Genomic DNA, 25,849 nt, shown 5'->3' with positions numbered 1-25,849 from the left:
TGATCGGCCCTTGCCCTCTTCAAAGAACTTCCCTCCCCTATTCGCACACATTTTCCAGCGGCGTTTCCACTTCATGAAGCAGTCCTGGATAGCTTCATTTGAAATGGCCTTTAACATTCATGACAAATTTGCTTTAATGTCATCAATAGTCTCAAAAGCTGAGCATGCGGGTGCATTGTCACGGTGAAGGAACCACGAGTTTTCTCGCCACAACACTGGTCTCTTTTTGCTGATGTTTTTTACGTAACCATTGTAAAACACCTTGACAGTACACACGGTTCACTGTTTCATGTTGAGATGAGAATTGAAAATGCACAATTCCATTAAAATCAGAAAGCACATTGACATCGGATCAAGACTGACGTGCTTTCTTGGGGTGTGGAGATCTTTTGCCACTCCATTGTGATGATTGAACTTTTGTGTCAATTCGTAGCTGTAAACCCAGCTTTCATCTCCTGTTATGATCCTTAATATGAATGTTTCATTGTCACTAACTTCTTCAAGAAGTTGCTGACAAGCATCCATTTGATGTTCTTTCTGCTGTTCTGTCATCAAATGTGGAACAAAATTTGCTGCAACTTGATACTTGTCTAATTTTTGCATGCTGACTACTTTCTTTTTTTTCCTGTTTAGCCTCCGGTAACTACCGTTTAGATAATACTTCAGAGGATGAATGAGGATGATGTGAAGTGTAGTCTTGTACATTCTCAGTTCGACCATACCTGAGATGTGTGGTTAATTGAAACCCGACCACCAAAGAACACCGGTATACACGATCTAGTATTCAAATCCGTGTAAAAATAGCTGGCTTTACTAGGACTTGAACGCTGGTACTCTCGACTTCCAAATCAGCTGATTTGGGAAGACGCGTTCACCACTAGACCAACCCAGTGGCTTTGCATGCTAACTACTGCATGACACGTAAATAAAAATGTTCTATTATTTTCTGAACAGACCTCGTATTTATACTTAAAAACTGTAGCCCATCATTTTCAAATTTTTATTAAGTTTTTTTACTACAAAACTATTTTCTCATTCATTTTAAATAAAAATTATTTCATTTAAAAATACAAGTTAATTAATTCTTAATAAAATTTTACTGCAAATTACTTTAAGCTTTGTACACGTCCTTGAAACACAGTAAGCTCAATAAACACCTACATGTATGTTCAAGTTATATTCGGGGTGATGGCAGTATAGAGAATAACCTCCGATGACTAGTAATAATAACTCATCCTGTACTTTTGTCAACCGATTTTGTTTCCTAGCTGAGGTTGCAAAAAATTATGATTCATATCAGTTATAAAACGGTGTTGCATCAGACACCGATAATTCTATAATTTAACTGTAATTTAGAAAAGAAATATAAATCGAATGTATGATCCTATCAGACAGGTTAAGAATCTGAATCTGGCAGATATCGGTTAAAATTAGACACTTTCCGTGGATCTTAGATATAAGTAAATCTTCTTCACTGAAAAGCAAACTTAAATATAACCAGGTACGGGACCAGCGACCCACTGGGTTGGTCTAATGGTGGATGCATCTTTGCAAATCAGCTGATTTCAAAGTTGTCAGTTCCAACATTCAAATACTAGTAAAGGCAGTTCCTTTTATATGGATTTGAATTCTAGTTCGTGGATACTGATGTTCTTTGGTGGTTCATTCGGTGGTCTTTGGTGTTTCATTAACCATACATCTCAGAAATGGGCCACCTGAGACCGTACAAGACCACACACTTCACTTATACTCATACCTCTGAAATAGTACCTGACGGTGATTCCCGGAGGCTAAACAGGGAAAAAAAGGTATGGGACTAGTGATATCAGCCGCCCCCTTTTGCACTACTGGTAATGAAATGATATAAATTTATCTCTCACATCATACCTTTAGTATAAGGTGAAATATTTGACTCGCAAAGTAATTTCAACTTTACATTATAATACGATTTTACAAGTTTTTCATGTTACAGAATATTCTCATAATTATTAAATTAAGTACTTTAAAACTAAAAAAGAAAATTAATAATAATATTAATTTTTTATTATATCCTTTTTTTGTTACAGTAAACGTTTAACAGCACAAGAATGCTTACAACATAGATGGTTAACTATGCCTTCAACAGCATACGATAAAACGTTAATGAATAATTCATTAAATTCAACGACAAGTAACACGTTAACAAATATAGCGACAACACCACGTACACCAACGCCGAGTAAAAAACCAGCACCCACATTAGAACATTCAGAAGAAGAGGATCGCTCATTATCATTCGATGAAACTATCAATGATGGCTGTACATCGAAAATGAAACCTTCATCATCATCACCAATGTTGAAAACAGTTACATCAGCAATAAAGTTATCGCCTAATAATAATAATAGTAATAATAATATATCAAAACAATTACAAAATAATGACTTATGTATAAATAATAATAATGTTAACATTAAAAATATTAATAATAATAATAATAACAATAGTAAAGGTTTAAGTGAAGAACGCCGTAAATCATTTCAAAAACATATGAAACATCTTGTACAAAGATTAGAAGGAGAAAATGATGACAATGAATCAACAGAACTAAATAACAACAACGATAATAGTAACAATAAAAACAACGAAAAAACAATAAATATATCATCAAAACTACGGTCAAAAGATTGCGGCAATGCAACTAATATTTTAGACAATTCTTCTATAATAAACAATAATAAAATATCTTCGCCAAAAAATACAAATGTAACATCAACACCGTTAAGACGCATCGAGTCATTCAGTAGAAATATAACAAGAGCAAACGGTATGCAGACGATGCCGGTATCACGAATAAGAACGTATAAAATTGATCGTTCGTGTAATATATTTACATCTGATAATAAACAGAATAATTTGATTTTTCATCATCGCGACAGTAGCGGTGACGACAACGATGATACGGGTATACATCACCATCGTAGTACTGAATCGTCGATATTTAAATTCCGTCGTGTATTCATTTTAGATGACGCCGACGATTCACCGCCGCCGTCTATTAATGGATCATTAAGTTCTGAAAATTCATCGATGAGCGATTCAAACAGCGATACGATAAGCGAAATGTCTATCGATTCATCGAGCGATAGATCGAGTGTAATATCGTTAGACGATTCGTTCGATTTTGTTTACGGAACAAAAACGTTAACGCATAATCGCCATTATACATCGTGTTACAATGTTTGGGAAGCTGTTAAAAATCAAAACGCATCGTCGTCGTCGACATCAAATCGTACAGTATGGCCTAGAGAATGTTCAGGATCGGTAGCAAGAGCTTTATCAAAATTTACGACGTCGACATCAAAAACGACAACTACAACGACATCGTCGACAAAGGTTACCGAATATAAAGAAGGCAATTTTCATCATAATAGACAACGTAAATCGTTAACAATATTTAACGGTACCGGAAATAATACGACGTTAACGACAACAATACAGTCACCATCCGCAACGAAATCGCCCGCATCAAAATCGACAACAAATAAAAAATGCGTCGGATTAGAATTAATGCGTGATGATAACAACGGTAATGTTGTAGTTATACGTGAAGTAAAGGCGGTACACGGTAGCAAATTTCCACGATGCAGTGAAGTTAAATGCGAATCTGTACAATCACGTATACGTCGATTACAGATACAAAACGGTTTACAAACGGAATTAGCAAAACAACGATACGATGTTTTCTAATTTAATTTATGTATATATTGTTTATTTATTATTTTGTTTAAAAAAAACAAACAAAAACCCATCATTAATGTCGATTAACCCTCGAGTTAGTAATTTTATAATATAAAAAACGGTAGGCCAAGTAAATTAAGAGGTTTTATTGTGATACAACATTTTTTTTTTGTTTTAAGGTGCATTAGCCTGTCATTAATAAAAAAAAATCATAGTTATCTCGTTTATAAGCTCCATAAAAGTACTTGTATCTAAAATTAGTTAACTGTTTAATGATCAATGCGAATAATTTATTAAATACAGATCTGATAATAGTCATTTATGTAACATTTTATAAAAAAATATTTCATTACATCAAAAATGTAAAATTTTTAAGGATAAGCATATTTATATTTAACATTACTAAAAAAATTTATAACGAATACTTTTCTAAATATTGTTAATTTTAACTGAAACCATTCTTTTGATGATTGTAGAATTAAAAAAAAAAAAAAATAAAATCTATTTTGAAAGTGTGTTATGTCGCATAAAAAATTTTTCATTAACTGATACAAAAACAATAACTTAGGAACAAAAAAAAAAACCAAATAGCAAGGGAAAGATACTAGAAACAGCATTGACTGAGCCAAAGGTCTCATCAAAAAATTTTGCAAAGCATTATCAAAAATACTCGTATTTTATTTTATTATTTCTGAAAATATACTTTATTTAATAATTATTAATTACATTATGATGAAGCAGACATATAATGTATTCATAGAAAATGTGATTTTACAATATAAATATATATATATGTATATACTAGTGGGCAAAAGTCACTACCCCGTAATTGTCATTATTTGAATACAAAGCAAAAAAAATTGAATTTATCACTAACACTTTATTGAAGCAACATGATTTATTACATCTTTGTCGATACATTTCTGCAGACAACCCGGTATGTTTAAACATACCTGTTTGGCTTTTTAGTTTCCAATATTTTTTTCAAAAAGTATATTTATTAAGCTTTTTAAATTTGTTCTGAGGAATTTTAATCTTTTTTTTCTAACTGTGGTTTCCGAATCTTCTTGATATAAATTTCCACATTTCATTTTAATATCACCCTTCTTCATCTTATTTGAAGTATAAATTCTCCAGAAGAATTTTTTCTTTCGATTTTCTATACGAGTCAGATTTGCCGTTTCAATTTGATATAAGATCACCGGGGCTGGCTATAATTTTACATCTATGTAGAATGGTAATTTCTGTTAGATTTAATTTTTCTAATTTGGATTTAAAAAGCTTATTTGTCTATCTTAGTTTTACTAATTACTCTATTTTAAAAAATTGAATTTTTCATAAAAATAGAATTTTAAAAATAGCTTACTATTACGGCGTAAATAAATTTAAATTTTAACGAAAAATATTAATAAATATTAACTGAAATACAATAAATGTATGAAAAACCGGAAATTCAGAGTAAATCACATGAGATTCACGCGTCATTGAAAATTAATAACCTCAACTGTACTACACCCCAACCCACACACGGTCGATATAGTACAGTATACTTTTCTATATCCCCCAGAATTTTAAAATAAAAAAATATCTTTTTGAATATTTTTTTCTTAAATAATTACAAATACAATGTTTTTCCAACTCGAGGGTTTATTAAAAAAAAAAAAATTAAGAAATTATTAAAAAAATATTCTATAAATATTTATTAATAAATAAAATATTTTAATTAATTAAAAAAAAAAAAACAATTAAGGCTGTTTATAATAATAATAATAATTACAACTATTATATCATATGTATTTATTTACTGTACAGAATTATTAATAATAATTATGAAAAATACGTTTTGTTAATAAAGGAAAACTATTTTTTTTATGTAAATATAAAAGCAATATAAAATGGTAATAATATTCATGAGCTATGAACAAAATTAGAATTAATATTTTTAGCTACTGTATTTAATTTTTAATATTTATTAATTAATTTACAATAAAAGTATTAATTTAAAAATTTAAACATTATTTTTTTATTAATATTCTATCCAGATAAACAAAAAAATTAAAATTTATCTGGATAATTTGGTAATACATAAAAAAAAAATTGTAAAAAGATGATGTAATGTCATATTGTATGGCATATTATATATATATGAATTAATCATTAATGAGAATAACACCGCATTTTTGTGATAACTATTGACGCACCGCGGTGTAAAAGTGTTAATATCCTGATATCTAAGTTAATAGTCTGGTCGATGTTAAAACAATTATGTAGAATTAATAAATAACCAGGGTAAATTTTTTTATTGTTAAAAAACAAAAAGATTAATAATATTAAAAATTATGCTCAATTTTATAAATAAATTGTAATTAATAAATTCTGTAAACATGTAAACATAATGTGTTCTATGATATATCATTATATGTAAATAGTCACCCCATTTATAAACAATGTGTTCTAAAAAAAAAAAAAAAACAAAAAAAATTGAAAGCATCTACGCTGGAAAATAAAGAAGTCATTCAAAATATCTAGATTAGATACCTGGCCTAAATATTTAGAAAACAAACATAAAGAAATATATTTCTTCCATTATATATATACCGTAATAACAAAGTTGTTTAAAAAAATATTTTAAAACATTTCACCTCAGATTCATGTTAATATGCTAAAAATAATAAATCCTAATATCTAAAGTATAGAGGAATTTAAAGAAAAAACTAACTATAAAATTATATGCTTCTTGTTTACTGAAGTAAATAACGCATAAGTAAAACCAAAATTAATCGGGCTACTATTTATAAATAGATTTAAAACGAAAATTTATTATTTTCATTGAAATATTAGAGAAATATATCTGTGTAATTTGCATAAAAACTTAAAATAAATATAAGGCATTAATCTAGTAAGTGATGTACCGCTGTAGTTAGTTCTTAGATGGCGCCACTAAAACGTTATATCGAAATAATAAAATAAATAAATAAAATCTAACCCGACTTAACCTAACAAGCGAAGTGAACGTAGATTAAATTTGGTTTGATTATACGTATAATTTTATTTATTTATCGTATTTCAATATAGCGTTTCAGTGGTGCTATCTAAAAACTAACTAACTAAAGTGGTAAATCGCTTATTACATTAATACCAAATATAATTTAACTTTCAAGGTCAAGCAAGCTATTTGTTAAAAAAAAATTAACGTATAATTATCTTGAATCTGATCTGAATACGAGTTAAACAAAATCAGGAAAGTTAACCGCTAAATCACAAAATATTTATTTTACATTATAAAAATATGCAATTTTTTTTACATAAAAAAAATCTTTTGATTTATCTTAGAATTTATAGGTATTTTTAATTTATACAAATTGAAAGTACAACAAAGTAAAGTACTTAATGCGATTAATAAATAAAAATTATATTTTAAATCAATAAAAATATAATGTGCCTTTAATTCATTTATATCAATTTTTATTGTGCCTTTAATTAATTATAAAAAAATATTAAATGTAAGTAGTAATGTTTAGTCCTCAACAAGCTACACTTATTTTAACGATGGCATTAGTTCGATAACATATCAATACAGGATTATTTATAATAATTATTCGCAACATATAATGTAGATGGGCTAGCCGTAGAACAGATTTTTTATATTTTAGTAAATTACGATACGGCTAACGAGATTTAGTTAAGCGGTGCTAAAATATTACCTGGATAAAAAAATTATTTTTTCTATCAGCACTAGCACTATACACATAATGACCATTATAATAACAATTTCCTCAAGTATTGTAATATTTAATTCAACGGTGGTTATTCAACATGGTGCATCTTAATCTCTCAAACCAAAAGTCACAGTAAAATCATCACTGTTTATTCGAATACTCCACTTGGAAGAAAAGGTACGAGTTTTTATATGTAAAAAAAAAAAAATTACTGTATCTATTTACCGACTTATTCATTTTCAGATTTTACCAACAATATTATAAACAATTTATAATTGAACAATACAACTATATTTACAATTTTTGTTTTATTTTTATTTTTTTAAATTCAACATTACATATCTACTGTATATGTCTTAATTATGAGGAAAAACACAAGGAAAACTCTGCTGAAAATGCAAAGCCTGTGTAAATACATTTTGAAATTACCTAAGATTATTAAATATGGCTTAATAAACTTAATTCTAACTAAATACAAATCAAGCTGTTGAATCAAGCCTAGCGACTGCAGTAGTATTATTAATATTAGGGTTAACATATAAATTGTAAATTACGTTACATCTCTTTCCCAGTTTACCAGCATTATATATCCAAAAAAATATTGGTCAGCCGTTTGATCAGTACTTAATGTTTCAAAGTGAGGAAGATATTAAAAAATTCTTCTTTTTTGTCGTGAGTCATTTAACCGGTCTGATGCAGTCTCTCCAATATCAAATCAACTACTTCAGGATGCCTTAAGATGTGGCTGTCTCTTCTTTTAGCTAGATTTTTCTAAATGCTTCTTTCTTCATTGATTTGGTGCAACACCTTCATTTGTCACTTTATCCACCCATTTGATTTTTAACATTCTCCTATAGCACTGCATTACAAAAGCTTCTAATCTTTTCTTCTCAGGTACCCCGATCATCCAAGTTTCATTTCCATATAAAGCTATACTCCAAACATACATTTAAAAATGTCTTCCTGATATTTAAATTAATTTTTGATGTATATTATATTTCGAACTGAAAGTTCGTTTCACCTGTACTATTCAGCATTTTATATAACCACCTTTAGTAATTCTACTTCCCAAATAACAAAACTCTTTTACCTCCATAGACTTTTCTTGTCCTATTTTTATATTCAGTGGTCCATATACTTTATTTCTACTATATTTCATTACTTTAGTTTATTTTCATGCGGTAGTTCTTGCGTAGGACTTCAATTTTACTTATAAACTCAATTTAACTATCCAAGTTATGATATTTATGTACTATGGTTTTTTAAAAACATTTTCGAATCTGTTAAAATGCTTCAAATTTTTGTTTTTGAATGTAGAAATGAAATCGATATTATCATATTTTTTATTTTGGCTGCATTCAAACCTTTTTTCTCCTTTACTGTTTTCTCTTTTCCAGTACCTCTTTATTCTCTCAATATGTTATTCTTTGTTTTCTTCTAACCATTACATTTTTGAATTTTCTTTCATGACCTTTTGTTCGTGGAAATTATCTAACATAATAATTTTCATTTTCAAATCTTTTTTTGTTATATTTTTAAATTTGTTTAATCCAATTTATTTCTGTTTTCCTATATTATAAGAGCAATAAAAGATTTTCTTATTTATCCTGTTTTTACTGATTATGACAAGGTGGATAAAAAACATCAATATTTGTTTTTTTCATTTTGTCTTGTTACTTTTTCTGTATTTTTATATATTTCATACTTGCTTCTATTTTTCATTTGACCTATTATTTTTCTAATTATTCTTCTTTCCTTATTTGAGTTCATGTTAAATTTTTTATTTATTTATTTTTTTTATTATATAAATGAGATTGAACAAGAAAATACAAGATTTACACAAAAAAAAAAAGAAGACAAATGACACACAATGAAACAGGTATTTACAGATGTGGAAAGAAAAGATCAGAATGACTGGGAAATTCGAAAGAATAAAACAGTATACTCTTCAAAAAAATAACCAAACACAGATTAATCCAATGAGGCAATACAAGCAGGAAAAAATATATTATTTATTAAAAAATAAATTAATGTCCGTCGATTAAATTAATATCTTTTTTAAATTTAAAAAAATCCCCAAAACAGTATTTTGTAAACAATTTATCCAGGTTTAGTTTGAATCCCCCCCCACGATTAAAAAAGATGAGAGGGCTGTATGTTACATAAATATTATACATGCTAGTCATTAAATTATTTATATAACGTATTTAATCTAACATATAAACATTGTTCCAGTATAATTAATCGTAATATTGTTATTTTATATAATAATAAAATTTAGTTATTAATTTTATTTATATTACATTAAAAAAATAAATAAATAATAATTATTTAATTTTAGTTTTAATATTTTAGATTTAAAAAAGTTATTATTATAAATAAACTGTATCATCAATAATGTCTTTCTTAATTATATATAAATATATATATATTCTTTTATTAATAATAAAATAATAATTAATAAATTAATATTATTTTGTTTTTATTTAGAATTATTTTTATGATTTAATTATTATAAATACGTAAGATTAAAAACACAACAGCAGGATTGTATGTGTTTTTTTTGGAGTACTGTAAAATATATATATTTGTATTTAATTTTCTTTTTTGTTTAGTTTTGCAATGTATTATTATTGTACAGCTTCTAAATTATATTATAATTCTTCAATTGATATTTTAGTTACTATTATGATGATGTAATATTTAAGTACATATATTATTATAATAAAAAAATAAATAAAAAAAAATATATTTAGTTTTTTTATTTATTTATATTTCAATACTGTCCTTCAATAATTAGAAGGTTATAAAATTTCTTCCTTGGTAGAAAATAAATAATGAATATTATAAATTCATAAGTAGCTGCAAAAAGAAAAAAATAAACACAAAATAGGTTCAGCGCAACGAACCTGCCATAGGGCAGATAACTATGTAACAATATATAGAAAATAAAACTTTTTAGGTACAACTACTATCTTCTGGTAATAATGTGGTATAATTTTGGAATCACCAAAAAATGTAACGCTTAGTGAAAATTACCTATTACACATATATTAAAAATAATTTTAGGTGATGATCCTGAATTTTTTAAGATTATTTTCCAAAATTTTCTTGTGATGGAATACTTTATAAACTCTGAAATTTTATCGGAGCAGCTTGTTTATTTTGTGGGGTAGATAGGTATATATACAAAAAAAAGTAAAAAATAAAATAAAAATAAATAAATCTTAAGAAAATAACAGATATTTATTCCAAAAAAGTAATTATATAAAATAAATTATTATTGCATATTATAAATTTTGTATTTATACACAGAATGATTCACAAAGAATCTTCGGTACTTACGAATTAACGCCACCACAGCTGCAGCTTTATTTAAAAACAAAGTAGTCAATCGGAATTAGGTGGAAAATGGGCCGATATAGAGTTTAACATAGATTCAAAACAGCCTCTTTATTAATTTTAATAAATGGTTATTTATATTTATTTATTTTATAAATATAATTTAACCAAACTTAACCTACGCTCGCTAACCTTGACTAATTAACAGGAGTGTTTTGATTATTTAAATAATAAATAATTACTGAATTTATTAAATAAATACTCAAAAAATTACAGTGTTAATTAGTCAAGGTTAGTGAGCGAAGCGAGCGTAGGCTAAGTTTGGTTAAATTATATTTATAAAATAAATAAATATAAATAATCATTTATTAAAATCAATAATGTCAGGAAAAGTTTTTTGAAAGTATATGTTTGGAGTGTCGCTTTATATGGAAGTGAAACTTGGACGATCGGAGTATCTGAGAAGAAAAGATTAGAAGCTTTTGAAATGCGGTGCTACAGGAGAATGTTAAAAATCAGACGGGTGGATAAAGTGACAAATGAAGAGGTGTTGCGGCAAATAGATGAAGAAAGAAGCATCTGGAAAAATATAGTTAAAAGAAGAGACAGACTTATAGGCCACATACTAAGGCATCCTGGAATAGTCGCTTTAATATTGGAAGGACAGGTAGAAGGAAAAAATTGTATAGGCAGGCCACGTTTGGAATATGTAAAACAAATTGTTAGGGATGTAGGATGTAGAGGGTATACTGAAATGAAACGACTAGCAGTAGATAAGGAATCTTGGAGAGCTGCATCAAACCAGTCAAATGACTGAAGACAAAAAAAAAAAAATCATTAAAGAGACTGTTCATTTTTCACCAAAATCTGATTGACTACTTTGTTTTTAAATAAAGCTGTAGCTGCGGTGACGTTAATACATAAGTACCGAATCTTCGATACATGTTCTTCTGATGAAAGATTACCCTGATTTCTGCATTTCCAGTAAAATTAACCAAGACTGTAATTCTTGGGGTCGAAATTTTTTAAGGAATAAATTTAGTGGTTTTATATGAAATCTGACTGACTTGAAAAATTGAATAAAATAGGTCCTAGAACTGCATTTTTAGTAGTTTACAACAAATCTGGAATAAAAGAAAAAAAAATACAGTACTTTATGTTTGACATAATATAACGTTATTAATTGGGTAATAAACAGTAAATGTTTTAAATAAAATTTGTAGGGAATTTGATTCTGAGTAAATTGTTATGTATAAAGTACACACAAACTAAATAGAAAGATAAGAATTTTGAAGATTATTAAAAACAAATCGTAGCAAATTTTATCTTTGTTTATACAAAGATAAAATTTTCAATATTACAAGATTAAGATTAACATAATCAAACAAACCAATAAAATAATTTATTTCATAAGTTGGCAATACCAATTGATTCCAATACTGATCAGCATACTGATAAGCTGATTCCAATAATTAAGTTTTTTGTATTTCATTTGAACAGTAATAAACAAGTAAGATAATGGCATAGTGCATGTACATCACAACATCTTATTAATTGTCCAATGAAGAATATGCATACGTAAGTTTTGTTTATGGGTTGTGCAATGTGAAGAAGACACATAATGCACAGTGAGAATATCATCATAAATTTTTGAATATGAGACTTCCAAGTCAAACTACAGAACCTTTCTTCAGTGTTTGGTGCTTTTGTACTGCTGAATCATTGTCATCTTTATAAACTGTTGAATGGCAATTATTGGATTCTAGACAATGTTTATAACGAAGATTCAATTTTATTTACTAATGAGGCATATTTTCTCGAAGTGGAATTTTTAATTTAAAAACAGTATATATGGAGTAACAAATATCCACACGGCACCATCAAAATTGGATATAACACAGGTTCCATGGTAACATTTGGTGCAGCATTATAGGCAAAAAAATATTGGGACCTTTTGTTTTCAATGAGAATCTTTTAGGTGTTTCATACTTAAACTTTTAGCATAAAATTTATCAGATCTATTGGAAGATGTTCTTCTGAAAAAAGAAGATAGATGATTTTTCAGCATGATAAGGCAACTTCACACTTTTTTCTGTTAGAGAACACTTAAATATGACTTTTTTAAATGAGTGGACTGATAAGTATCAACTAACATCCAAGGTCACCTCACTTAACACTTCTAGACTACTAAATCTAATATGTCACTTGAAATCATTAATGTACGAACAAAAAAGTAAGAAAAGAATTAGTTATCAAAATTCCCATTGTGGTACAACTAATACAAAACAATAAATTTCTTGAACATGGTTCTGCTGGTATATTTTAATAGAATAATTAAAAGCGATTAATAAGTGATATCTACCTTAACACTTATTTGCTGGTAAGATGGATACTTTTAATTATGTTAATACCAAACAACCCTGTTGAAATACGGCAAGCCACCAAAAACACTAGGCAGAGTTTATCTGCTATAAAGGAGGAAATTTTCTGCAGTTTATTTTGGTGCTTGTTTGTAAGTTGGTTTTACTGTTGTTCATATAATATAAGGAGGATAAATTTTCATATCTCTTGTAGCATCTACTCTGTTCCTGGACTTGATTTGGTTGCAGTAAAATACAAGAAATGCACAATACATTCTAGTAAAAGAAAATAAAATAAAACAAGAATACTAAACTTATTTTTTTTTAAATCTGTCACTAAACTCGATTAAATTTTCACTATAGCCTACTGGTTTGGCTGTCACAAAAAATGGATTCCAATCTCATGAACTGTTCTCATTAGATTTTGAAAAATATTGGTAAAGGGTTATTTGTATGTTACGTTTATTTTCTAAAATTGTTAAAAATTTCTTTATCTACTTTAAAATTCATCCAAGGTAGGAAATCAATGAAAATTATTCTATTCAACTGAAGATATACAGACTAAGTATTACTTTTGAGTAAAATTACATGGAATTTTCAGGTATGTATGAATGTATGTATATATGCAAGTAAAAAATTACATAAAAAACTATTCTGTTGAGTAAAATTTTAAGATATGGTACCATGATGATTGTATTTCCCCCATCCCCAAAACTGACATAACTAAAGCAATATACTAATTTAACGGGTTCATATAATTAGTATAAGAATGTGATTTCAGTCCATGAAAAGGCAAAAGTTTTCCTCACCTTCTTTGTTATGGGATTTTGAATATGATTAAACAACATCAGAAAATACCTTAGCTGCCCTGTGGGGCATTAAATTTTATACAAAATTACAAATCCTTTGAGGAAAATTTTGAAATACGGAACCTATACGTATTGTATCTCACTTCCTCACTGACCAAATAGTGTATCAATACTTCATATAAAGAAACACTGTCAAATTTCATCCAAACCAGTCCAACCGGTCTGGAGTTATCAAGGTAGCAATCGACTAACCTACATATAAAGTATATGCACCCTTCCAGAATTTTGTTAAAATAGTATTTATTGGTTACACAGTATAAACTTGCATACTGAATACTGAATAGTTAAAGTTAAACAGCATGTTGAATACAGTATAACTTTATAGCCAGGTAAGTAAAAATATCAAAGTTCAAACAAGTTATGAATAATTTAATTATTATTGTTAATTTAACTATAAAAAAAATCATTCAGCAAGTAAAGAAACATAAGACATATAATTTAGTTTAAAAAATCATACTTATACTTTCAAAATCATAAGTTGGTATCCCTGTCATCAATCTAAAACTTTTGTTTCACAACAATTTTAAAATACATAAAAATAGATTTTTAGACCTCTGTAAAAATGCACATTTCAACATTCACGAGTAATAAATTTTATTCTGATCGTTACATAATGTAAAAATAGATCACATCAATAATGAGTAACATACGCTACTCCACTGATAAAAACAGAAACAGTTGCTGCATTTGCCGATGAATCAAGAAAAATTAAAGCCAAACCACCTTATTGCATTAAAGCAGTATCATAAAATATACATAAAAAAAAAAATAATTGAAAACACTTAAACACCACCAAATATAACATAAAAAAAATCTGATGTGGTCATCACATGACTTCCTTGGACACCTATTAAATTACATATACACATTTTTTCCTGCACTTCATTTGAACTTATTTCATTTGAAAGTGAGATAGATCCACCAATTATTTAACAAGTGGACAGTTACACAATTGCTAAAATATTAGTTTTTATTAACATCAAATATTTGTACAATTATTAATTCAACAATCTCACCTGAAATATTAGGATATAGAAAAAGTCCCTTTATTACTCTTTAAATAAATGCAAGTCTTATATCTACCTAATAGTATGTTTTTTTAAAATTATTATAATGTAACCATCAACAAAATGAAAACAAAAAAGAAACAGAAGAAGGTTACTAAATTTTACAGCGATATTTATTATCAAGTAGACTGAAACAAATGCATAGATAAAGAAAAATTATGTATTTATATGTATGAAATTAACCAAGCAAGTTCAAATCGGGACACCAATTTAGAATAATCAGATGTTTCACCAAACCTGATATGAACATCACATGACTTCCTTTACATCTAATACATTACATATACACATTTCTAAAATTACATAAAATTCTATTTAACTGATAACTTCTGATTGTTGTTTCTATTTTTTTGTTTTTTGTTATTTCAATATTATTATTATAAAAAAATGATTATTTATTGAAAAAACTTTTTACAATCACGATTAATAATTATTAATAAATCAACATATTTAAATTAATAAAAAAGATGTTAAGAAACACAAGAAAAGTCTAATTTGAATCAATGTGCTTTCCCCTTGTAAGATCCAAATATTTCATTAATTAAAATTTTATTTGGCTATAACTCTGGAGAACCGATGAAAATAAGTACAACTTAGGATACATCCCTGAAAAGATCTCAATAAGGGCTCTTATTACTGCAGTTAAGAAACAGTACAAAATCCAAATTTTGGGGATTTTGGTTTTTTAGTCAAGTCAATTGCAATCAAATGGGGAGGTGCACAACTAGATGTTACTACAGTCCTAAATCCAAAATTTCAACATCCTTCGGCTAAGCTTTTTTGAGTTATGCGAGATACATACGTAACATACAGATGTGAGCCGAAACTAGTGAAAATAAATTTAGTGATAGTCAATGGATATTTCCATTGAAATCTAAAAAACCGATATTTTTCACGATCACAATAAAAATAAATGGTAAGTCATATAATCTGTGTAATTCTCTACAGTATACAATTTGTAATTCTATTCTAAATGCTGCATAAAAGGTATTAATAAAATTACAATACTTCTAACATGATATATCCGAGAATAAAATTTGATAATCTAGAGAAGCTTTCGGTATTAATGTACGAACAATTCCTACGTCACTTACAAATTTTACATTAAAAGCATTTTTTGAGCGCCTAAAAACATTCCCAAAAGCTTCAAATTTAGATAGATAACCTTTACTTACCTAATTGTAAAAAGTTATAGATGTTTAACTTTAAATAGAAATAAATTGTACTTCTATTAACCATAAAAAAATAATTAACAATATTATATTATGATATATAAATAATTGTATTACTTAGTAATTTCCATGCAATACCTATAAATGCGTAGTACCATAAAACTACATAACCCACTAAAACAGAGCGGCAAACGGTTAAAAAATCATTGCCACTACAATAATATTTTATCGAAATAAATCCATTCTACGTTAATCTCTTCTGTTTAACGCCTTTTTAACTTTGAAGCCCTTTTTTAACCTTGAAGAAGTTCTCATAGAAATCTAAAAACATTTACTAAGTAATGTAACATAATTAAGGTTTTTAGTAAATTGTTTCTATAAATTTATAGTTATTTAAATAAAATAAATTAATAAAAATTTATGTTATATACGTTGTACTGCTCGATATATAGAGAATTATTTTAAAATCAGGGAACAAAAATGATTAAATTACATTGAATTTATTTTTAAGACGTTAAAAGTTGATTTACCTTTCCCGCTGTTATTCAGCATCAGTAATTTAAATTTTTTGTTGAATCTCTAAGATGGTGGATTTTCTTATTTGGTGGAAAACGGGAAAGTATTTTTTTGAAATCTGTCTTTCATTTATTTAAATTAATGATTAAGAACTACAAGATATTATGATAAGGTAATTTAATTAGATTTTCTTTTATTATTAATTTACATATAAAATTAATTGTTATTAATGTAGAACTTTTGTTAGCTATTTTTAATAAACAATTTCACTGTCTAATGGTGAAGGGGCGAATATGACAATGATTTTTCATAAACTACATCCCATTAAATATACTAGTAAATTTTAATTGAAAGTAGTTTTTTCATATAACTATCTAATCTTTAGAAAAGTAGTTTTTGTTTGGTGTCTATTTTATTTTTGTACTTGAATATTGCAAATTCTATTCTTCATGTAAAAATCTACTTTACTGAATATCAAAATTGATTTTGTTAATATTTATTGATGGATGTCTTTACTATTACAGCAGTTTATTTATAGTTTTAACTAATTATCTTATTTAATTTACTTGGTGAGTGTAAATATTTGTCGTAGAAAATATAAAATAACATGCAGTACTGATATGCTATGTACTATGTTGTACAGGTTATATTCTAGTTAACATTGATATTTTTGTGGGAATATTTTAATTATACAATGCTTTATTAAAAAATATATACATCTATAAACATTTTCCTTTAGGTGTATACGTCTAAGTCATAAATTGGTAGTTTTTGTTGAAGTTAGTCCTCAACTGGTTTTCATATTAAAAGAAAAGATTAATTTTATAGAATCATTCTAACAATGTTTTGATTAATATTTTTATTTTATGTGAAAGAAATTAAAATAAATGTAGAGGTAAATTTTTTTATACAATATCATTAATTCTAGATAGAATTTACCTTATGTCACTTGTAATATTTCAATTTAATTTAATTTTCTAGTAAAAGGTAAAGACTAACTTCTTGGAAGTTCATGAATTTGTTTTATAACTTTTTTATTGCTTTTAATGAAATGACGCTTTAATTTTTCTGGAATAGGAATTCTGCAAGCCTTCATTGTCCAAGGAATAAGGTTTATATAATCTTAAATCTATAATGACAAATGGATTCAAATAGTACTATAGAATATTTAAAAAAAAAAATATATCAAAATAATTTTAATCTTTCTAACAACCATCCTTAGTGTCTGGTGCAGCTATTTTCATGCTTATGTTAGCTGTTGTTGCTGGTAGAATTTCTTTTATTAGACCAATGCATATTAAGGATACAGTTAAAAAGTATGTGTATGTTTATATGCTAAGTGATTGTTATGTATTTCACTTTCCTGGCATCATACCTCTAGAGCTATGCTATAAGATGGGAAGTATGGTAAAAAAAAATTGGGTATGAGTTTTATTTTTATTTCTCAACATTTCATGACCTAGGAACCAAAAAAAAAAACACAAAAAAAGAGGGTGTAATGTACACATGTACGTACATTTGTGTGTTGTCATGTTTTACGCTTAATAACATTTGACTGGATTAACCGATTTTAATGAAATTTGACATAGAGGTTTGTGTATATAAGCCAATTTGTTGGTAAAACATTTAAGGTAGTTATTTACATGGGGTAGGGTAGATAGATTTTTGGAGTTTGTTTTTCTCAAAATTTTGCCAACAACCCCACTTTATATTAAGCTCAGTAAATGTGTGCATGCATATCTCCCATTTTTAAAATAATTTGCCTCCAAAATTCCCCCTTCACCAAAAAATCAGAAAAAGCCACCTTTTTATTTATTACATAATTTTTAACCCAATATTTTTAGTTTCTTTCTAGGCATAATAGTAGTGCAAATAACCTAAAATGAAAAGTTTGGGGTCAATATTGGGGTGGGGGAACTGATTAAAGTTTAAAAATATCAATTTTTTTTAATTTTTAAAAACTTTTTGGTCTTTATATTTTAATAATAACATTACAATAAAATTTCATCATAATTCACCTCCACCCTTAAAAAAAGAAATCTTAGGTAACCTTTTATTAGCTGAACATTTTGCAGTGAAATTTTGTTTAGTTTCCTAGTAAATGTAGCAAAAGCAAAAAAATTTCTTGTGAGGTGATTTTGAAGGGGAAGCAGAAAACATTAAAAATTATCAATTTTTTGAATTTTTAGAACTATTTTTGGTTTATTTAAATGTAAGATGATAATTTTACAATAAAACTTCATCATAAAGTACCCCCACCCTAAAAAAGACATTTTAGGTAACTTTTTTCATCTCTCATTATTTTTCCACAATAAAAGAATAAATGACTGATGTCGTGATGGTATTACAACTTTGTTGTCAGCTTTTTTAATGTTTATATATTTTGTAATGTTCAATTATGTTAAGTTGTGGTCCTTTTTATATATATGTAAAATAAAAAGATTTTTGCAAATTTTAGTATATTTATGTACGAGGTGATTAGAGAATCATTACACACAAAACACAACACCAAATAAACCCATGCCTATGAAAAAATAAATAGACGGTCCAGCTTATTAGCCTTAAATAAAGATAGTTTATAAGGCATTACAGAGCAACATAGATTAAACATAAATCTGCGGTACTGATAAACATTGTATTGTATAAAACAATGGCGGCTTGGATATAGGCACTGTGGAACTGCAGCACATCCTATTTCCATTTGATGTTATCGATAACATTTAATATAATAAGTCCTTTTTTCTTTAATCCTTTCTTTATACTTGTACAATATAATCCTTAACCTTAATGTCAGTAGCCATCCCCCCGTTTATGAAAAATATACTAATAGCTAATGACTAATGAGACCTCAACCGACTTTGTAAGCTGTCAAAATAAATTTTTATATGCTTTTAAATTTTTGAAGTTTTTTTTGAATTTTGAATCACCCATTATAATAAAATAGAACTTTCATTGTGGTATTATTTTATATAGGAAGGATCATTTGAAAAATGTTAGAAACTTTCCCATAAATATTTCATGCTTATAAGTAGAATTTGTTGCAATCATGGTTTACAATTAGCTTTCTATAAAATTTTGTTAAAATTGCTGAAGTGATAAAAACAGTAAAAATAGAGTGGTCATCTATGGTACTCAGAAAGTATTTGCATAATTTTGTTTTCATACACTTAGGCATAAAAACATTGAAATGTGAGAATTTTATGAACACAAAGAATTAATTTATAAAAAATATAATTCAGGTTTACAACTAATTTTATGTTCTGACAGGCTCATAAAATTTTCACAATTGAAGGAGGGCTAAAGATGACCAGACCTCTTCAATAGAGCTGAGTGTTTACTCACATTATAAAGTAAAACTTAATGGTTACACGATCAAATAATGAGAATAATTAATTTTTTTATATATCTCAGCTTATTCTTCACTAAATGGACCAATTTTAATGATATTTTATTTTATCTTCTGATAATATTTTATTTTTTGGAAAAATCTAGCTAAAAGAAGATAAGACTTATAGGCCACATTTTATGCATTCCTGGAGTAATCACTTTAACATTGGAGGGTCAGGTAGATGGGAAACATTTTGCAGGCAGGCAATATTGGAATATGGAAAACAGATTGTTAGGGATGTAGGATGTTGGAGTATACCTAAGTAAAATGACTAGCACTAGACAGTAAATCTTAGAGAGCTACATCAAACCAGTGAAATGACTGAAGACAAAAAATAATAATTATTCTTTTTACCAAACATTCATAAGAATAAGTTAACATTTTAATTTTCTTAATGGTGATAGACGTGCTTCATGATTATGGGTGTCAAGTAATGATCTGCAGCTGATTTTTTTTGTCTTATTTATATTTTTTTTTTATTTGAAACAATTTGTCATTTGACATATAATGTTGAATTTTTTTTTTTAAAGAGTATAATTTTTTTATCTGTTTCCCTTCAGTTAGAAATTTTAAATTCATTTCATTGAATACAGCAATTCTGTTCAAGAAAATACTAGTTTAAAAGACTGCATTTAGTTGTAACATTTTTGTTTACTTGTTCTCTGTGATAGTTATAATTGATACCAGCAGAGGTAGCTAGTTATTATTTTTTTTAAATTACATTTTATAATTATTATTTTTATTTATTTTACTAGTTTTCTTTTTTTTTATAATCCTGTTTATTGAACAATTACTGCACCAACCTTTTCTTTTCATTGGCCTAGAAAATATAATTAGTGTTAAAACTTTTATGTAGGACTGAAAGCAATCTTAATTTCTAAAATAAGTATCTTCACCTAGTCATCTAAATAGATACGATGACATGTATTTTAAAGTTAATAATAATTTTATCTCTTTTCTATTTATCATTAATTTAAATAAGTCCAATAATTTTTTATTGTAATAGTTTCTTTTGAAGAAGTTTATTTTCAGCTCATTTAAATGAAGACTTATTTTTAATTTTTTTATAGAAACAATTTGTAAACATGTAAAATTTTTCTATTTACAACATATCCTATATGAAATCCTTCATTTTAACTTTCATATCTATTGATTTTAATAAAACCAGATTCAGAGTTTTATCAATTACTTTAAATTTATAATTTTAACCTCTTGATACTGTATAGGGAAGACACCCCACCTTGTAATGATTCCGATCAGCACACCACCCGGGATATTCCTAGCCTTGATGGGCTTTACCGGAGGTCGTCTTTTGGACACTCAGGCACTACATATCACAGTCATCAGCAAAAGCCTCTTGTCAGGATGCTACCGATTCAAATGTCTTTGTAGGCATTTCCATCAGTGATTTTATTTCAGATTTTGCCTTTGGTGTAAGGCTTCTTTGGACATCTTAATTCAGTAACTCAGCATTTCTCAACCTTTCAGTGTTTGCAACCCAGTTTTCAATCATAATTTTCATCGCACCCTCCCCTCTCATACAATAATAATGTATTTTGAGAATTTTGACGCTACGACCTTAATTACAAATCTTAGAAATTACCAAGAATAAGTAAATTTATTGATATATGGCAACACTAATCCGCTGCTTTGACAAAACCAGAATCACTGCCTTTCTATTGCTCTCTGTCTTATGTCCACTGTATCTGACATTCTTGCGGTTTCACAAGAAGTTCTGATTTGTCTCAAACATTCTGGAATGTTTGCGCAAACGTGTATAAATGCATATCATTTGATCCCAGTCAGTCATGGTCGAGTCGATCCTTATACTGCTATCAGATCTATCATGAGTGTGTATGTTGTAATTTGCATGTTAATTGCAATTCATGGTATTAAATATTCATGGCAGTAGATTTATACAGAATCGTGGACAAAATTTAAGTGGACGTCAGTGACCATTAGACAATAGTGAAGCATCAACAAGTAACATCAACAAACAGATGAGTGTGGTTCCAAAAGTAAAATCAAGAAAATATTCTCAAGATTTCTTAAATTTTAGGCTTACCAGTACTGAAGTAAATGAAGAAGAAAGGCCCCTGTGTGTCATCTGCTCAAAATTTTTGGCAGCACACAGCATGAAATCTAATAAACTAAATGATATTTGGAAGAAAGTACGTTAACAAACCCTGAGAATTGTTTGAATTAAAATTAAAATCATATGAAAAGCAAACATCAGTTTTAAAAAAAAACTTTGTCTGTGAATGAAAAAGCTTTACTTGCCTTTTACAAAGTTTCATATAAAATAGCCAGATGTAAAAAGCCTCACACCACTGGTGAAGAGCTTTATTTTCCAGCTGCAATTGAGATTGTAGAAACAATTTAGAGATAATTTTTCCAAACAATTGCAGCTCCATACTTCTGTCAAATGACACTGTTGTCCATCAATAGGTGATGTAGCTGAAGATGTACAGCATCAGCTTGTCGGGAAGTTGCGTAAGAAATTATTTTTAATTCATCTTGATGAGGCAGCCTCATCAAGATAGATAGCAATAAAGATGCTCATTTCATTGCCTATGTTCGATTTTGTGATGGTATGTCAGTAGTGGAAGAACTACTTTTCTGCAAACCAATTGAATTCAAAACAACAGCACTCGCATTATTTGCTATCTTAAATGATTTTATAAATGATGCAAACATAGAACGGAAAAACTGAATCGGAATATGCACTGATGGTGCTCGTTCAATGTCTGGAAGATTCCAAAATATAGAAGCACTTGTGAAACAAAATTCTCCACTGTGTGTCTGGACACATTGCATGATTTACAGAAAAGGCTTGGCTTTCCAAGAAATGAGTCTTGGACTGAATATTGTGCTAACGACGATTGTAAACGTAGTAAATTATATATAAATGAGACCCCTAAAAATCAATTCTGCACTTTGTATAGACATGGGTGCAGTACATTCTGTGTTACTATTTTATTGCGAGTCAAGATGGTTATCACATGGGAAATTTTTACAACATGTTTATGAATTAAGAGATGAAATCCCCACTTATCTAGAAGAGGAAAACCGACGGAAGCCGAGAAGTTTCAAAATGGAATTGAGCTACTTGGTCGACATATTTGAGAAATTAAATACCTTGAATCTTTAACTCCAAGGAGTAAATACATATGTGTTGGATGTGAGTGATAAAATTAATGCTTTTTATAGAAAACTGTAATTGTGGAACAGACCTTTAAAGCAAAAAAAAAAAACCTAGAAATGTTTGCAAATATGGATGAATGTGTTAAAACTTACAAGGTTGAAGAACAACTTGTGAAAGTTGGAAACCATTAAAAATCATTTAGCCATGCCGACAAAGAATTTTAAAAAGTATTTTCTAGCTGATGACAACTTGGTAGCTAGTTACAAGTGAGTTAGGAATCAATTTCAAAATACTCTTGAAGGGCTTTCAAGTGTCGAAGAAGAAACCTTCATAGACTTCACAGCATGTGGTGAAATCAAAAGACAATTTTGTAATAAATCACTCTTTGAATTTTGGGCAGGGGTGGATGATAAGTTTTCTGCACTGAAAACAATAGCATTTAGTATAATATTACCCCATAAGGGGGTGTACCCTACAGGTTGAGAAACACTGTGGTATTTGATTTCAATCTGAATTGTCCCAACTGTGGCAAATATAGTGAGAGATCAATCTACAGCTAAATGTTGTAAAACAGGCTTTAGAAAAAGCTTAACGATTTTTAAAACAATCTTTTTTATCTGCCAAAGACAAAAAATTTTCAATAGTTTCTTAAAACATATTTTTGTAGTTTACTGTACAGTTTTTCTGAACATTTTTTGTTATAAAAAAAATCAATTTCTAATTCTAATTGATATATATAATAAAATATTACATAGATGATGTGAGGATAAAAAAGGAACTGTAATAAGATGTACTAACTCAGTACAGCATCACAAAATACATATTAATTAAAATTAAAAAAAAAAATAGATGTTATTTAAATCTATATTATATATTTCAAATATAAACACATGAAATAATGTTAAGGTAAATATATAAAATTAGTAAATATTAAAAAATGTCTACATAAATAATTCAGAAGTCATTTATGAAGATTATTTGAGAACATATTTTCATTTGTACTGTTTGAGAACATATATGTAGTATTGGATGCAGAAAATTCAGACTTTAAATTAAAATATTTTAAACTAATTTAAAAATTCATAGACAGTTTCTTTTTTGAAAAATTTTTAAAAAAATTGTTTTTAAATGAATTGAAAGGAAGATTTTTTAAACGGTTTGGTAATTACATTTTTTTTAAATTTTTATTTATAGCTGCATCAACAATTAAAGTCATTGGCAACTTATCAGTATAATGTAAATGTGCAGTCTTGAAAAAACTCAGGCCGACCATTTCTAAGACATACGGTTAATTGAAATCCAACCACCAAAGAACACCGCCTTTCAATTAACGACATCTCCTGGACTGGTTTTGATGTGAGACTGTACAAGATTACACTTAATTTACATTCATACATTTCCTAATTCATCGTCCGAAGTAATACCTTATGGTGGTAGGTTATGAAGGCTAAACAGAAAAGAAAGAAGAAAAAAGAAAAAAAGGTTTTGTTGTCTGGTTTGATAAAAGTGGTTTATTTTATTTTAATAACTAATTATTCTTTTCAGCAAAGATTACAATTTATAAATATAAACATTAGAATAAATTAAAAATATTTATTTTCTAAATATCTGTCTACATGATTCATACTTATAGGCACTAAACAGTGTTATGATGACTCATTATTTGTACCTTGAAAACAAATCTGACTTTTTGAGGAAGCATCATGTTTAGATATTGTACTTTAAATAGGAGTAAACTTTAGTAAAGCCAGTTATTTTTACGGATATGAATACTGGATCGTGGATACCAGTGTTCTTTGTTGGTTGGATTCAATTAACCACACATCTCAGGAGTGATCGAACTGAGACTGTACAAGACTACACTTCATTTACATTCATACATATCATCCTCATTCATTTTCTGAAGTATTATTAATTACCGGAGGCTAAGCAAGAAAAAGATAGGAGTATACTTTAGCATAATGAATTTAATCAATTTTGTTTACTAACGAAATCAATGTGATCATCTTTAGAGAATGTTTCATCTAGTAAAACATTCAGAAATTTTGCATTATATTTAACATATGCACAATAATGTTATTGGTCTTTTTAAAAAGTCAAATTAATTAAATATATTAATATATTAAATTTACTTTTTAACATCAGTTTTTTATAAAAATTTTGCGTGTTCAATGTAGGGCTTTTTCAAGTTTCTTCAAATATTTATGTCCTCTGTCTTTTGTGCCCAGTTTGTTCTTACTGTAAATAAAACGTCAGTACGGTACCTTTCTTGTCTTCCGTGCTCTCTATAATTGTATAAATATTAATTAAAAAATACAAACTTTTTTACAGTAACAGATCAAATAAACTTATTTCAAAATGTTTTTGTTTTTGTAACCATCCTCAGTGACTGGTAGTGATGCTGGTTAGATGCTTGCTTTTTATTGACAGCCATGATGTCACTGCCGGTGGTTTTTTTAAATTAGACAGACATGTATTTAGAATGTGTTCAAAAAGCGTGTTTGATTTTAATTGTGTATTTATTATATTGTTACGTGTTTTTATATATTTA

General features: G+C 27.7%; 1 protein-coding gene across 1 annotated transcript in view; it reads left to right on the top strand.

The window, feature by feature from the left end:
- The window catches only part of LOC142333940 (uncharacterized), a 225,713-nt gene extending 216,410 nt beyond the window's left edge, over positions 1-9,303 (top strand). Inside the window, exon 7 of the mRNA XM_075381568.1 lies at positions 2,067-9,303. Within this exon, the coding sequence (XP_075237683.1) occupies positions 2,067-3,729 (1,663 nt within the window). The 3' untranslated portion in view covers positions 3,730-9,303. The remainder of the gene's footprint in view (positions 1-2,066) is intronic.
- Positions 9,304-25,849: the final 16,546 nt, after the last annotated feature.

This window comes from Lycorma delicatula, chromosome 13, assembly GCF_047948215.1.
Source record: "Lycorma delicatula isolate Av1 chromosome 13, ASM4794821v1, whole genome shotgun sequence".
Lineage (NCBI taxonomy): Eukaryota > Metazoa > Arthropoda > Insecta > Hemiptera > Fulgoridae > Lycorma > Lycorma delicatula.
This window is presented reverse-complemented; position numbering and strand designations above follow the sequence as displayed.